The 17060-nt window shown below is 45.9% G+C and overlaps 1 protein-coding gene across 1 annotated transcript in view; it reads right to left on the bottom strand.

The window, feature by feature from the left end:
* Window positions 1-16351, bottom strand: part of LOC110507114 (FRAS1-related extracellular matrix protein 2) — a 109938-nt gene extending 93587 nt beyond the window's left edge. The window contains exons 1-4 of the mRNA XM_036964988.1: window positions 12109-16351; window positions 11655-11904; window positions 10811-11510; window positions 6724-6813 (exon numbers count right to left, since the gene is read on the bottom strand). Coding sequence (XP_036820883.1) covers window positions 6724-6813; window positions 10811-11510; window positions 11655-11904; window positions 12109-16190 — 5122 coding nt within the window. The 5' untranslated portion in view covers window positions 16191-16351. The remainder of the gene's footprint in view (window positions 1-6723; window positions 6814-10810; window positions 11511-11654; window positions 11905-12108) is intronic.
* Between the last annotated feature and the right edge of the window lie 709 nt (window positions 16352-17060).

Here is a 17060-nt window from a genome sequence, read left to right as displayed (position 1 = left end):
CACAAACAAATGTGTGTCACTTGAAGCATCAGTGATTATTCATTCAAAACCTTGACAAGCCTGACACCTCGGTGGCTGTGACCTCTGTCACCTCTTTTAGCTCAGGGTTCAGCCACTGCAGAAACAAGACTAAAGACGCTCTGTGCTTCCTTTATTTCATAATACTAAAGGAAAGGTTTCCAGATGGAAAGTTCAGACAATGAATGGTTAAGCTCCACACTTTTCATGAAGGATGTGTTTGTAAACCTCTGAGGTTTGTTCTTGTCAATGGGGTTAAGAACACCAATAGATTATCCACACAGTCTCTCTGACAAACACACACAGATACATACAAACGCACACAGACACACACATGCAGAAGTTTATCAATGTAGGTAAAAGAGGCAATAGTAATGATATATTATTATCTTTATCAAGACCAAGGTTTATACAACCTTATAACGCATTTCAGCTGGGTGATATTTACATTCACCTTTTGGGCATTTAGCAGTGACTTACAGTCAGTGCATTCAACTAAGTTAGGTAAAACAACCACACATATTTAGGTTATCTAAAGCCCCAATCCCCCAAAATCTCCCCTGCAAGTTGGGCAGTGTTCATCCCCTTTCAGGATGACATCAATCACTCAGCAGGGACGGCATATGGCAGCGACCCAATTCTAACCAGTACAAAGGTTATGAGCAGCTTTACAAGTACAACCTTACCTGGATAAACACAGACACACTGCATCTTGCCATCTTTATGTAATACATGCATCACTAGCCACTTTAAACAATGCCACTTTTATATGTTTACATACCCTACATTACTCATCTCATATGTATATACTGTACGCTATACCATCTACTGCATCTTGCCTATGCCGTTCTGTACCATCACTCATTCATTTATCTTTATGTACATATTCTTCATCCCTTTACACTTGTGTGTATAAGGTAGTAGTTTTGGAATTGTTAGGTTAGATTACTCGTTGGTTATTACTGCATTGTCGGAACTAGAAGCACAAGCATTTCGCTACACTCGCATTAACATCTGCTAACCATGTGTATGTGACAAATAAAATGTGATTTGATTTGACATATACTGTACACACAAATAGGCTAGTACACGCACATACATGCACGCACACACACACACACGCATACTCTCCCTACTGGATAGAATTAACTACATAGTGCCAGCATACCTTGGCATGCATCTGACAAGAACTCCCAGTACATTATATATTACACAACTCATCGATAGTCAGCTCATCCCTGCCAGGTAAAATATGAGGTCAACTCCCAGCATAAAGTGGCATCATTTATCAATTTAATGCATTAACTGAAGACTTCAACTTTACCACGATGAATAGCCCTGTGGCTTCATGCAAACAAGAACTAGCATCAGTCTTGTAATACAGCATTATGGAAAGCTCGGAATTTCACAAACATTCTACCACAGAGGGGAGAAAGGAATCGACGTGAAGCAAATGAGAGCACTAATGCCTTGTAATGAGTTCTGTGTGTGAGTGGGCTTCGGCTGCTGCATGCTTTCTGTGGAGGTTTACGTTGGCTGTGAAAGCAGTAACACACAAACACACACACAAACAAACACAAACACACACAAACACACACAGGGGAGGCAGCCTCTAGCACTGCTCAGATCATTACTAAAACCACTCATGAAAGATAAGCAGCAAGTGAACAATTATTGACTGCATTTGACATTCACCTACTCCTTGTTGGTGCCTGTCTGACTGCCAAATGACTGATGAAACAAGCTCAGCTAATGAATGAGACTGAAAGACAAGGAGCTGACAGAGAAACTCTTGCAGTGTTTAGAGGGGAATAGAGAAAATCGTTCATGGTTTATAAGACGAGATAGAGAACGAGAGAGAGAGAGAGAGAGAGAGAGAGAGAGAGAGAGAGAGAGAGAGGGAGAGAGATAGAGAGAGAGAGGGAGAGAGAGTGAGAGAGAGAGAGAGAGAGAGAGAGAGAGAGAGAGAGAGAGAGAGGGAGAGAGAGAGAAGAGAGAGAGAGAGAGAGGGAGAGAGAGAGACAGAGAGAGGGATAGAGAAACACCTTCATGGTTTATAAGACGAGATAGAGAACAATAGATATATTGTTGTGTATATATATATATATATAGAGAGAGAGAGAGGGGGGGGGGGGGGGGGGGGGGGGAGGGAGGAGGGAGAAAATGGGAGCAAGAGAAGGCCCAGATCCACGCCATTTGCATGAAGAAAATACGGAGGAAAATGGGCCGCAGATCGGGCAGCCTTCTGAGAATCCGTAGGAGAGCGAGTAAACTCCCACTGCCATCCATTCCTCTTGCTAACGTGCAATCATTGGAAAATAAAATTGATGACCTATGATTAAGATTACCCTAGCAACAGGACATCAAAAACTGTAACTTCTTATGTTTCCCCGAGATGTGTCTGAACGACGATACGGATAATATAGAGCTAGCGGGATTTTCCATGCACCGGCAGAACAGAGACGTTACCTCTGGTAAGACGAGGGGTGGAGGCGTGTGTCTATATGTCAATAACAGCTGGTGCGTTCTGTGATGTCTAATATTAAAGAAGTCTCGAGGTATTGCTCGCCTGAGGTAGAGTACCTTATGATAAGCTGTAGACCACACTATCTACCAAGAGAGTTCTAATCTATATTATCTATATATCTATATATTTACCACCACCTTTGCTGGCACAAAGACCGCTCTCAACCAACTCTATGAGGCCATAAGCAAAGAAGAAAATTCTCACCCAGAAGCTGCGCTCTTAGTGGCCGGGGACTTTAATGCAGGCAAACTTAAATCAGTTTTACCAAATTTTTACCAGCATGTCACATGTGCAACCAGAGAAAGAAAAATCCTAGACCACCTTTACTCCACACATAGAGATGCATACAAAGCTTTCCCCCACCCTCCATTTGGCAAATCTGACCATAATTATATCCTCTTGATTCCTTCTGCTACCACAGACTGCTACCACAGACTGGAATATGTTCCGGCATTCATCCAATGGCATTGAGGAGTACACCACCTCAGTCATCAGCTTCATCAATAAGTGCATCGACGACATCGTCCCCACAGTGACTGTACGTACATATCCCAACCAGAAGCCATTGATTACAGGAAACATCCGCATCGAGCTAAAGGCTAAAGCTGCCACTTTCAAGGAGCGCTTATAAGAAATAGCGCTATGCCCTCAGATGAACCATCAAACAAGCAAAGTGTCAATACAGGATTAAGATAGAATCCTACCACACCGGCTCTGATGCTCGTCGGATGTGGCAGAGCTTGAAAACTATTACAGGAAACGCAGATGCGAGCTGCCCAGTTACGCGAGCCTACCAGACAAGCTAAATGCCTTTTATGCCCGCTTCGAGGCAAACAACACTGAAGCATGCATGAGAGCACCAGCTGTTCTGGATGACTGTGTGATAACGCTCTCGGTAGCCGATGTGAACAAAACCTTTAAACAGGTCAACATTCACAAAGCCGCTGGGCCAGACGGATTACAAGGACGTGTACTCAAGGCATGCGCAAACCAACTGTCAAGTGTCTTCACTGACAACTTCTCCCTGACTGAGTCTGTAATACCTACATGTTTCAAGCAGACCATCATAGTCTTTGTGTCCAAGGAATGATTACCGCCCCGTGGCACTCACATCGGTAGCCATAAAGTGCTTTGAAAGGCTGGTCATGGCTCACATCAACAGCATCCTTCCGGAGACCCTAGACCCACTCCAATTCACATACCGCCCCAACAGATCCACAGATGACGCAATCTCAATCGCACTCCACACTGCCCTTTCTCACCTGGACAAAAGGAACACCTATGTGAGAATGCTGTTCATTGACTACAGCTCAGCGTTCAACACCATAGTGCACATGAAGCTCATCACTAAGCTAAGGACTCTGGGACTAAACACCTCCCTCTGCAACTGGATCCTGGACTTCCTGACGGGCCGCCCTCAGGTGGTAAGAGTAGGCAACAACACGTCTGCCACTCCGATCCTTAACACTGGGGCCCCTCAGGGGTGTGAACTTAGTCCCCTCCTGTATTCCCTGTTCACCCACGACTGTATGGCCAAACACGACTCCAAAAACATCATTAAGTTTGCTGACGATACAACAGTGGTAGGCCTGATCACCGACAACAATGAAAAGACCTATAGGGAGGAGGTCAGAGAACTGGCAGTGTGGCGTCAGGACAACAACCTCTCCCTCAATGTGAGCGAGACAAAGGAGTTGATCGTGGGACTACAGGAAAAGGCGGTCCGAACAGGCCCCCATTAACATCGACGGGGCTGTAGTGGAGCGGGTCGTGAGTTTCAACTTCCTTGGTGTCCACATCACCAACGAATTATCATGGTCCAAACATACAGACAGTCGGGAAGAGGGCACGACAAAACCTTTTCCCCTTCAGGAGACTGAAAAGATTTAGCATGGGTCCCCAGATCCTCAAAAGGTTCTACAGCTGCACCATCGAGAGCATCCTGACCGTTTGCATCACCGCCTATGGCAACTGCTCGGCATCTGACCATAAGGCGCTACAGAGGGTAGTGCGACCAACCCAGTACATCACTGACGCCAAGCTTCCTGCCATCCAAGACCTATATACTAGGCGGTGTCAGAGGAAAGCCCATAAAATTGTCAGAGACTCCAGTCACCCAAGTTATAGGCGGTTTTCTCTGCCACCGCATGGCAAGCGGTACCGGAGCACCAAGTCTAGGACCAAAAGGCTCCTCAACAGATTCTACTCCCAAGCCATAAGACTGCTGAACAATTCCTAAAATCGACACTGGACAATTTACATTGACCCCCCCCCCCCTTTGTACACTGCTGCTACTCGCTGTTTATTATCTATGCGCAGTCACTTCACCCCTTCCTACATGTACAAGTTACCTCAACTAATCTGTACCCCCGCACACTGACTCGGTACCGGTGCCCCTTGTATATAGCCCCGTTATTGATATTCTTATTGTGTTACTTTGTATTATTACTTTTTATTTTAGTCTATTTGGTAAATATTTTCTTAACTCCCCTTGAACTGCACTGTTGGTTAAGGGCTTGTAAGTAAGCATTTCACAGTAAAGTCTACACTTGTTGTATTCAGCGCATGTGACAAATACAGTTTGATTTGATTTGATACAGAAGAGAAAGAGAGAGGTATATCCATGACATTAAGCCAACTGAGATGATAATACAGGTATTGACTGAACTTGACTCCACAGCGACGGGAAGGACTCTGAATCGACTTGACTATCACCAGCATGAGAAAAAGCCATTCAATCTTCTCTATGATAAAACCTAAAAAGTATTGCACTTTATAGGGAATGGGGTGCCATTTTGGGATGCCTAGCAGGTTTAATCATAGAGAAGATTGAATGGATGACACCAGTTAACACCCCCATAAGCTCCTCATGCTGCCACACACAGAGTAACAGATTGCTGTAATGACCTGTGTATTATCTCACTGAACCCCCTGATGTAATAGCCTGTGTATTACCTCACTGACCCCCCTGATGTAATAACCTGTGTATTACCTCACTGAACCCCCTGCTGTAATAACGTGTGTATTACCTCACTGAACCCCCTGATGTAATAACCTGTGTATTACCTCACTGAACCCCCTGATGTAATAACCTGTGATTTCCTCACTGAACTCCCTGATGTAATAACCTGTGTATTACCTCACTGAGCGCCTCACTGAACCCCCTGATTACTCCCAGGTCGAGGGTAAGGGTGGGTGGGGTTGGTGGGGGGGGGGGGGGGGGGGGGGGGGGTGTACAGGAGGTGTTTAGAGGCCCAGAGAAGAGCCTGTGGGAAAAGAGGCCCTTGTCTGAGGACCTCTTTGTATTCCATCAGACCGTCACGGCCGTGGAAGAGCAGAAGAATGAACACACTGTCAGCCACTCTACTTAAACTAATCACGAAGCACCAGCCGCATCCAACACCATTTACACCGCCTCACACGGCACCCTATTCTCTATATAGTGCACTACTTTTCACCAAAAGTAGTGTCCTATGTGGGGAATAAGGTGAAATTTGGGACGTAACCACTATCTCTCATCGCAGACAATGCCTCTCATCGCAGACCGAGCTCAAGGTGAGAGTATTTTTCGGCTAATTCAAGTGGCCCAATGAATGTTACTTTTATTACATTGCTGAGAGGTGTTCAACAGGAGTCCTGTGAACTGGACTTGTGCTACATAATGATCCAACATACTGTACGTATACAATTCCAGCCTGCTTCCACATCCCCCTTAGAGAAACCTCACAGTGCTGTAGGCCTACATGCTAAACGTGATAAAATCATGCCCCAACAAGCTGCTGGAACAACTGAAGATTCCTTCCTGCCTCAAAGAACAGTTCCTACCTTAAAGAAAATGTTGTCGACATGTTTTAAACAGATTTGTGGCCTCACTCAAGCAGAACTTCAAGCGGGGGGGACGTCAACATTGTTTTATATACTGCTGTTGTAGTTTAAAGGGATTTACCTGCTGCTCGGTTCTATACCACTATGTTATATCTAGAGCCCCATTCATTCCAATGCACTCATCTACTGCAGCTTAGATTTTCTCCTTCACTGAAAAGATTAAGGCTACAACTGGAAAATCCTCCATCCACAATGTTGGCTCACAAAAAGCCTCTCAACAATTAAAATAGTTAGATGTGGTATTATTTGATGTAAACAAGCACCATCAGTAAAACATTTCTAGAATGACTTACCATTGTCCTCAATGGAGAAAAAGAAGATGTCGCTCGTAGCATTGTGGCCATCCCTTAGCACGTAGCAAATCTTCATGTCATCAACTTCAGCTGAAAAACAAAATCAGACTGATGTCATTTACTCTTCTACTCGTTTAGAAACACGCTTGAATGTATAGTTCATGCCTTGCATGTTACCTAATAGACTTAAGAAAGACTGAGAAAAGGAATGACGCTGATAAGGTAGGCAGGGTACATAATACAATACAACATTCCATTTGATATGCATATCTGTGATGAACAGTTGTTCTCTGTTATAGCTTGTCTGATGTGGCTTAAGACTACTTCCACATATCATATCACTGAACTACTACAACCTACCTGCCTGGTGTGGCAACTGCTTGGCCTCAGACCGTAAGGTACTACAGAGGGTAGTGCGTAAGGCCCAGTACATCACTGGAGCCAAGCTTCCTGCCAACCAGGGCCTCTAAACCAGGCGGCGTCAGAAGAAGGCCCTAAAAATGGTCTAAGACTCCAGCCACCCAAGTCATACACTGTTCTCTCTGCTACCGCACGGCAAGCGGTACCAGAGCGCCAAGTCTAGGTCCAAAAGGCTTCTTAATAACAGCTTCTACCCCCAAGTCATAAGACTCCTGAAAAGCTAATCAAAGGGCTCCCCAGACCCCTCGTTTATGGTGCTGCTACTCTCTGTTTATTATCTATGTATAGTGACTTTAACTCTACCTACATGAACATATTACCTCCATTAACTCGGCAACCAGTGCCTCTGCACATTGACTCTGTACCGGTACCCCCTGTATATAGCCTCGCTATTGTTATTTTACTGCTGCTGTTTAATTATTGATTTTTTATTTTTATATTTTACATTTTTTACTTAACACTTATTTTTCTTTAAACTTCTTAAAGCATTGTTGGTTAAGGGCTTGTGAGTAAGCATTTCACCGTAAGGTCTACTGCTGTTGTATTCGGCGCATGTGACAAATAACATTGGATTTGATTTACAGTGCCTTGCGAAAGTATTCGGCCCCCTTGAACTTTGCGACCTTTTGCCACATTTCAGGCTTCAAACATAAAGATATAAAACTGTATTTTTTTGTGAAGAATCAACAACAAGTGGGACACAATCATGAAGTGGAACGACATTTATTGGATATTTCAAACTTTTTTAACAAATCAAAAACTGAAAAATTGGGCGTGCAAAATTATTCAGCCCCCTTAAGTTAATACTTTGTAGCGCCACCTTTTGCTGCGATTACAGCTGCAAGTCGCTTGGGGTATGTCTCTATCAGTTTTGCACATCGAGAGGCTGAAATTTTTTCCCATTCCTCCTTGCAAAACAGCTCGAGCTCATGGAGAGGATTTGTGAACAGCAGTTTTCAGTTCTTTCCACAGATTCTCGATTGGATTCAGGTCTGGACTTTGACTTGGCCATTCTAACACCTGGATATGTTTATTCTTGAACCATTCCATTGTAGATTTTGCTTTATGTTTTGGATCATTGTCTTGTTGGAAGACAAATCTCCGTCCCAGTCTCAGGTCTTTTGCAGACTCCATCAGGTTTTCTTCCAGAATGGTCCTGTATTTGGCTCCATCCATCTTCCCATCAATTTTAACCATCTTCCCTGTCCCTGCTGAAGAAAAGCAGGCCCAAACCATGATGCTGCCACCACCATGTTTGACATGAGCTGTGTTGCTTGTACGCCAAACATAACGCTTTGCATTGTTGCCAAAAAGTTAAATTTTGGTTTCATCTGACCAGAGCACCTTCTTCCACATGTTTGGTGTGTCTCCCAGGTGGCTTGTGGCAAACTTTAAACGACACTTTTTATGGATATCTTTAAGAAATGGCTTTCTTCTTGCCACTCTTCCATAAAGGCATGATTTGTGCAATATACGACTGATTGTTGTCCTATGGACAGAGTCTCCCACCTCAGCTGTAGATCTCTGCAGTTCATCCAGAGTGATCATGGGCCTCTTGGCTGCATCTCTGATCAGTCTTCTCCTTGTATGAGCTGAAAGTTTAGAGGGACGGCCAGGTCTTGGTAGATTTGCAGTGGTCTGATACTCCTTCCATTTCAATATTATCGCTTGCACAGTGCTCCTTGGGATGTTTAAAGCTTGGGAAATATTTTTGTATCCAAATCCGGCTTTAAACTTCTTCACAACAGTATCTCGGACCTGCCTGGTGTGTTCCTTGTTCTTCATGATGCTCTCTGCGCTTTTAACGGACCTCTGAGACTATCACAGTGCAGGTGCATTTATACAGAGACTTGATTACACACAGGTGGATTGTATTTATCATCATTAGTAATTTAGGTCAACATTGGATCATTCAGAGATCCTCACTGAACTTCTGGAGAGAGTTTGCTGCACTGAAAGTAAAGGGGCCGAATACTTTCGCAAGGCACTGTATACACTGTTGGACAACTTATATGGATGAAGCCTCACCGGTAATAAAGAAGAAGAACACAGGAGAGGAGAGATGAATTAACTCAGGCTGTTTAGTGTCTGTCTATCTATTAGTCTGCTGAAAGACAGAGGCGGACTGCAGAAGCTACACCATATCACATCACGTCTGTCTGCCGCATCCGCTAACAACGCTATGCTGGAGTGGGTTCTTAAGACTGATACTATCTAGGAGGAGGGTTGGTTCTGGAGTGGCTTCTTGATAGGTCGGGAGGCTGCTATCAGGGAGGAGGGTGTGAGGTGTATTACTGCGGTCTTCTATATTTCATGTCAAAACATTTCCCTTCAAAGCGGCCGGCTCATAAAAATGGAAAGCCAGTTTTGGGACACTGCCGCCGGCTATGCCGGATAAGCTAGAGTTATTTACTGTCTGTTTACCAGCGATGGATCTGCCTGAAATATTTAACAGGTCTGCAGAAGGAGAAAATAGTGGGAGGAGAATGGGGATGAATGGGGGTCAGTAAATAAAGGAGAGAATGGGTCTACTACGTCCAACCCAAATGGCACCCTATTTCCTATACTGTATAGTGCACTACTTTTTATCAGAGCCCATAGAAGTGCACTATATATGGAATAAGGTGCCATTTGGGATGCAGGCATATAGAGATAGATCTAATTCATACATTCCTTACTGACTGTGTTACTATTTATTTACCCTACCTTTTCATTTGTACTGTAGACTGGGCTGTATGTATGTAGTTGTTCTATACTGTAGCTATTTCTGCGGCTTAAACAAACATTGGCCTGCTGTCCCTGTGAGTGAAGTTAACACATCTCTCTCTCTCTCTCTCTCTCTATCTCTCACACACACCCTCTCTCGCTATCTCTCCCTACCTTTCTCTCTCCCTCTCCTCCACTCTCTCTCTACTGTATCTCTCCCTACCTCTCTGTTTCTCTCTCTCTCTCCCTCTCTCTCTCTCTCTGCCTCTCTCTCTCTGCTTCTCTCTCTCTGCCTCCCTCTCTCTCTCTCTCTCTCTCTCTCTGCCTCCCTCTCTCTCTCTGCCTCCCTCTCTCTCTCTGCCTCCCTCTCTCCCTCTTTGCCTCCCTCTCTCTCTCTCTGCCTCCCTCTCTCTCTCTCTGCCTCCCTCTCTCTCTCTGCCTCCCTCTCTCTCTCTGCCTCCCTCACTCTCAGACAGGGTATTCATGTTCTCACTCTCTATTCTTCATGTCTGTGGCCCCCTACCTTCATGTAAGGTCAAATCTGCTGGTATTTACTCAAGAGCTATAATACCCTGTAGAAGATTACTAGACGAGGTTTGGGGTAGGAGAAACCACTGCCCTGTGAAAACCTATCTTTCTGTTTGAAGAAATTGGTGAACGCCATTCAAAAACACCTCTAGAAAGACAAAAGATTTATCTGGCAAATTAAGCTTAATTTCTGAACACCACTGTGCAGTTGCAGCCAATGACCATACTACAGTAGTTACATAGTACCATTATACAGGTAAGTAAGCTCTTAATCCATTATAAGAGCAACAGCGCTACAGCTCTAAGTGAGAATTACTCAACAGCTTATGAAGAATGAAAAAAAAACACATTGGACAATAAAGTTATATTGTACTTGTAAAAGACTAAAGTGTAGTAGAGTATAACTTTTTATTTAAAGTAACGGTCGTCTTACCTTGAGTGAATGTGGTGACGGTAGCGTTGCCTGTACCCAGATTGATGAGGTATCCATGTTCTGGTCCCACGGTGATCTTAAAGGTGACAGATAGCTGAAGACTATCCCTGTCCTCGGCCTTAAGAGTCTTAGAGGTGATGAGGAACCCCAGGTGACCCGTCTCTAACACCCTCAGGGTGGGCCCCCCTTTATTCACCACGATCTGGGGCACCCCGTTATCCACCGACAGGACCGTGATCTTCATCATCTGGGGGCGCCGCGTCTCGAACACGGTGTCTGGGAACACATAGAAGTCGGTGTGCGTCCCGTCAGTCACGATAAAGGAGAAGGAATCCTTGGAGGACTCAGTACCGTCGTGTTTGTAGCTGATGAGGTTCTCGTTCAGGTCCTGTTTGGTGAAGGAGGAGACAGGGCGGGTGTTGTTGAAGAGGAGGCGACCGTGGACAGGGACCTGGGTGACTGTGAACTTCAGGAGGGGGTCAGCTGTGTCGCGGTCCTCTGCGGTCAGCTCGAAGGGTGTGATGAGTTTGTTCTCTCCCTCGTTAACCACCAGGCTGTGAACCGTTAGAACCGGTTTCTTGTTGTCCACGTCGGTGATGGAGACACGGAACGTGCGGAACACAGGGTTGTAACCGTCGGTGACCTCAAACTCAAAGCTGTCCATCTTCACCTCATCATCGGCCGTGTGTATGTAGTACACCTTAATTATTATGAAAATTGCACACATGAAAAGACAAAACAATAAGCCATTGAAAATCTTTACAGAAAAAAATGATAAAATCATGAGTATTTAAAAAAATTGTTGAGAATAACACAAAGGAAAAAAAACATAAGATCGAAGTACCTTGCTCCCAGCTAGCTGGAGTTGGGTAAAGGAGGAGATGGGCATACCAGGGCCGTCGGTACACTCCAGATGGCCTCTCTGTGGGGCTCTGGTGATGGTGAACACCAGGTGTTCGTCGGGACTGTTGAGGTCGCTGGTGCTGAGCAGGTCTGTGGTCAACGTTACTCTACCGCCTTCTTTCAGAGAGACCCCCTTACTGACCACGTCAGGGAACACCATGTCGATGCCGCCCACTGTCACGTAGAAGTACCTGTCAAAAGACAAAAAGAATATAACCAATAAACAAAACAAATAATTGCAAGATCCATTAAGAGACACCCTGACAAACTGAAATGTCATACCTAGCAAGAATCATCATAATTTTTTTTCAAGTTGTTTATTCTATTGTTGTAGCTGTAGTGAATTGTTTGTATTTTAGAAAACCTCAATAAACACATTTGTAAAAATGAAGTACCTGTCGATCAGAGGGTTGATCCCGTCCGTCACGTCAAACTTGATAAGGTCCCGGATTCCTTCCTGCCCATTGTGGATATAGACGATGAGAGCCTGGTCCACCTGGTACTGGGTGAAGTTCATCCCCACTGTGATGTTCTCTAACGTCCCGTAAGGGGTTCTCCTCTGTAACAACCCCTGGCCCGGCCCGTAGCGAACAACGTACGTCAGAGTACTATCCTCTGAGTCCAGGTCGGTGGCTTTTAAAACATTGTTATCGATCACTTTAACGTCTCCTATCTCTATTTCCAAACCGTCGTTGATGGCCATCCTGGGTGTCTCGTCATCTACAGGGATGATCATAACAATGATGTTCTTCTCCACGGTATATTTACCGTCCGTCAGGATTAAGTCAAAGCTGTCCTCCTTGGTCTCAGAGTCATCGTGTTCATACACTATACTGGAGGCTTCCCTGATCTGGTCCAGGGTGAAGTTGGTGACTGTGACGGTGCCGGTTGTCAGCTGGTTGAGGATGAAGCCGTGCTTTGGTGGTTTGGTGATGATGAAAGTGAGTTCGTCCGAGGGGATGTCCGCGTCGGCTCCGTTCAGGATGGGCGTATCGATGACAATATTCATCCCTTCCATGACGACAAACTCCCTCATATAGATCTCTGGCTTCTCATCGTTGGACGGGATGATAGCGATGGGGAAGAAATGTCTCTCGGAGAAGTTAATGCCGTCAGAGCATCTGAACGTGAACCTGTCCTCTACCGGCTCCACTCTTTTATGGATGCTTTGGACGTAGTAGATGTGGTTTTGTCTGATGTCCTTGGTGGTGAATGCACTGATTGCAGTCCCAGACCTGGACTTCTCTGAACCTGGGGCCGGGGAGATGTTCTCCACGTAGCCTGACGTGGGCTGGACAATGATGGTACAAAGCAGGTCATCATTAGGAGTGTCAATATCATCAGCGCTAATGTGAAAAATCTCTATCACATTCTTCTCTCCCTCTACGACAGTGAACTGTGGGCCTATAAACACCTCTGGAGCCTGGCTGTCCATGGGGAGGATGGTGATCTGAACCCTGACCCCCGTGACCCTGTTGCCCCCTACCGTCCACTCATCAGACATGTCTGTCAGCGTCAGATTAAAGTAGTCGTATTTAGTGGTGAGTCCGATCTCTCCGCTGGTGTGGGCGTACACCACCAGTCCGTTGATGACATCAGCCTGGGTAAAGCTTCCTGATTGGACCCCGTTCACCAGAATCTCCCCGAAAACCGGTGGGTCCTCCAGGATGAAGGTCAAACGGAGGTCGTCTGTGTCCTCGTCCCGCCCCTGGATGACTTTAGTCGTGATCTCAGTGGCTCCGTTCTCCAGGACGTCAATGTAGGAGCCGATGGTTCCGGCCGGCAGGCTGATGGTCGGGGTCTCATCATCAATGGGCTTCACGATAACCCTTATGGTGATGGTCACAACATGGACGCCGTCACTGACATCCAGCTGGAAGAAATCGCTGGTGGACTCGTCTCCATTGTGGATGTAGGAGATCCTGTCGTTAGCGATGTCCAACAGGTTGAACGCGTCTCCTTTGGTCAGGTCGGTGAAGGTGTACTGGACCGTGCCGTGCTGAGGGGGCTGAGTTAGAGTGAAGGAGATCTGGCTACTGTCCGTGTCTAAGTCCACAGTATGCAGCTCAGCTCTGGTGATTTTGTGTGTTCCCCGCTCGAATATAGTGAAGCCAGTGTTGGTTATCTGAGGCGGCTTGTTGTCGACAGGCTGCAGAAATATAGAGAACGTTCCGATGACAGTATTCCCTGACGTATCCTCCACCGTGTACTGGACCTGCAGAACGTGGGCTGTGATCCCCAGCTCCAGGTCAGGTGGGTTGTATGATATCTTATGGTGGTTGACCTGAGCCTGAGTAAACTCAGTCACTACAGTGTCTGGACTCTCTGTTAACACAATAGAGCCCAGTACCACAGGGCTGTTCTCGTCTGTGTCTGTCGGGGGCTGGGTGACGGTGTACTTCAGATCTCTGTCCTCCGAGTCCAGGTCAGTGTAGCGGAGAAACTTCTTCCGGAAGTAGGTGAGCTGGTACTCGTGTACGGTCATCTGGAGGGTGGTACCAGGATACAGCTCAGGGGGGATGTCATCCACAGGCAGAATCTTGATGATGAACGAGCTCTGTTCTGATTGGTTAGGGGGGTCATTATCATCCTGGACCCGGAATACAAACTGGTCCATGACTGTGTCAGTGCTGTGAGGCCCTGTGTGTCTGTAGAACAGTTTTCCATCTGTGATATCCTGCTGCAGCCACTCTGTAACCTCTTTCTCATACAGCTCATCCTCAGCGTTGAATTTCCAGGTGGAGGGGTCCTCTGGGGCCTCTGACTGCCTCAGCAGCACCTCCCCTATAGGCGAGAACGGTGCCTCTATGGTGAACCTGATAGTGGAGTCCTCAGAGTCGATGTCTGCAGCGCTGAGTGTGAGTGGCGAAATGAGCATCATCTGGTTCTTGAAGAGGATTAACCCCGTGTTGGCATTGATAATGGGCGGCTCATCATCCGTGGGAACGATTGTCAGGGGAAACAGGAACTCCACCTCGTGCTTCCCATCCGTCATCCGGAAGATAATGTTGTCGCTGTACGTGTCGCTGCCGTCGTGCTGGTAGATGACCACGCCCCCGTCCAGATCAGCTGGGGCGAAGAACTTCCTGCGTGACCCGAGCACTGTCAGCTGGCCATGCCGCAGCCCGTCGACCACTGTGATCTTGACATCATCCAGGTTGTCCTCGTCACTGACCTCTAGGTTGTGAGAGCTGGACAGTGGTCTGGACTGACCCTCGTAGAGAAGCTGACCCGTATTCCTGGTGACTACTGGAGCAAGCGTGTTCATAGGTTTCACTACAATCATGAAGGCGAATGGATCAGACACAGCCCCCTCAGTGTCCACCACCTCAAACTCTATCTGGAAGATACGTTCTGTCTCAGAGTCCACAGACGGAGGCTTGTAGGCTATCTTTAGTTCTTTGAGGTCTCCCTGGTAGAAAGAGGTGATGGGCAGGTTCCGGTCATCTGTACTGACTATGTACCCCTCCTCGAAGGAGAGGGGGGAGGTGATGTTGAAGATAAGGTTGTCAGGGTTAGACTCAATGTCCTCAGCAGCCAGCATGTCAGGGGTGATGGCTGTCATCACAAACTGATCCACCTCCATCATCATCATGGCCACGAAGCTGGGTTTAGGAGCCGTGTTCTCCTCTCCATCCTTTATACGCACCATCACCTGGAAAAACTCCTGCTTCAGCAGATTACCCTCTTTATCTTGTAATTCCACAATCATTGGGAAATAATCTCTATTGGGTGATTTGTGTGCAAAAGTGTGCTGATAGCGGGTATTCATTTTAATAAATTTGTCACAGTCAACCATTTTTCCAAGTTTTCCCTCATCCACAAGTTTTCCATACCTGGGTAATGCACTGTCACTGGAGAGAGACGTTATTTTACACTGATGTTCACTTCTATCATAGGTGAACTCCAGAATCTTACTGTCAATGGGGTTACTAGTACCAAGCAGTTTGTCAACAGTCAGAGGCATATTTCTGGTTAACACTTCCAACTGTGTAAAAATCACTTCCACTTCCATCATAAACGGGATGATTATGGTGTCGGTTTGAGTGTCATATCTGAGCTGTAGCCTCACCCTATCCAGCGGGGGGCTCCTGGACCCGAAGTGAGAATACTTTACGTCATTGGGACCAAATTCACAGGGAAACTTTTTGGGAGAGAGCTGCCCTGGCCTCTGGGAGAGCGGGTCGTTATCCAGAACCGTTATACTACATCTGTCTCCCGGTTGTACTTGAATTACCAGATCATTGATAGGATCAATGAACACTGCTCTCCCGAAAGGCACGCGTATTCCATTGTTGGCCACCAATATAGCATCCTCTGACAGTTCCGATCTCAACGCGTATGATAATCCATAACTGTCGAAAACCTGAGCAGCGGAGTCCTCTGTCACAATCACCGCGATCAAAGCAGAGAGCAAAACAACAGCGCCAGTACCAGTCCCTTGGCGTTGCAACAGCGGAGGAATAATCCAAGCCATTTGGAGAGAGAAGCCAATGCAAAGATGCGTAGAATTTTGCACATAAAATCCAGAAAGAAATACGAGCAGTTCAGCTAAAGTTACGAGAGTATAAAATGAGTGTTGATAAATATCTCACTCGCATCCGCGCTGAGGTGTACCATTCTCTCTCTCCGCTGCTCTCTTCTGTTCAGGATAAACTTAATGCACTTGGAGACCCAGAGTGAGAGATACGCCCTCCCGTCCGCCGATTGGAGGATATTTAGGCTGGAATGCGTTCATTGATTTTTGAATGGAAGGGAAAGATGTCAATCAAAACCCGAAAACGCTCGTGCATGGGTTGGATTTGAAGAAGCAGGTTGAATAAGGTGCGAAATTCGACCAAAAAATACATTTAAACTTAAATAGGAATGATGTGTGCAGTCAGGTAGGCCTTAATAAACCACTTTACCTTAAATGGGCAATCTGCTGTTAAAACAATGACAAAGCAATCGGGCACCCCCGCCACTGATTTCGTAAATAGCTGCGTGATGGGGATGGAGACATTTAACCACTCAAATTTCATAGACAGCTAGGGGTACAAAGACTGACCATCCATGAGATCAAAATGATCGTTTTAACCATGTTTCGAGGCGATACAGTGTTTGTTTACAATTACTTTGTTTACAAACAAAGGAGTAAAACAAGCTTATATTTGAACACAATTTAACTAAGGTCGAGGCATGTATACATTGTTTTTTTCAAAGGGTCAATGGGTATATAAATAGATAGGCATATGGGTATTTAAAAGTCCACAAATGGATATAGCAATCGTAGATTGCCGCTTGAATCTCTTTCTTTTGCAAGTAGTTGACAGTAGGCCTAAACACAAATGTCCAAAACATATTAGGC

The sequence above is a fragment of the Oncorhynchus mykiss genome, chromosome 27 (genome assembly GCF_013265735.2).
Source record: "Oncorhynchus mykiss isolate Arlee chromosome 27, USDA_OmykA_1.1, whole genome shotgun sequence".
NCBI classification, from domain to species: Eukaryota; Metazoa; Chordata; class Actinopteri; order Salmoniformes; family Salmonidae; genus Oncorhynchus; species Oncorhynchus mykiss.
This window is presented reverse-complemented; position numbering and strand designations above follow the sequence as displayed.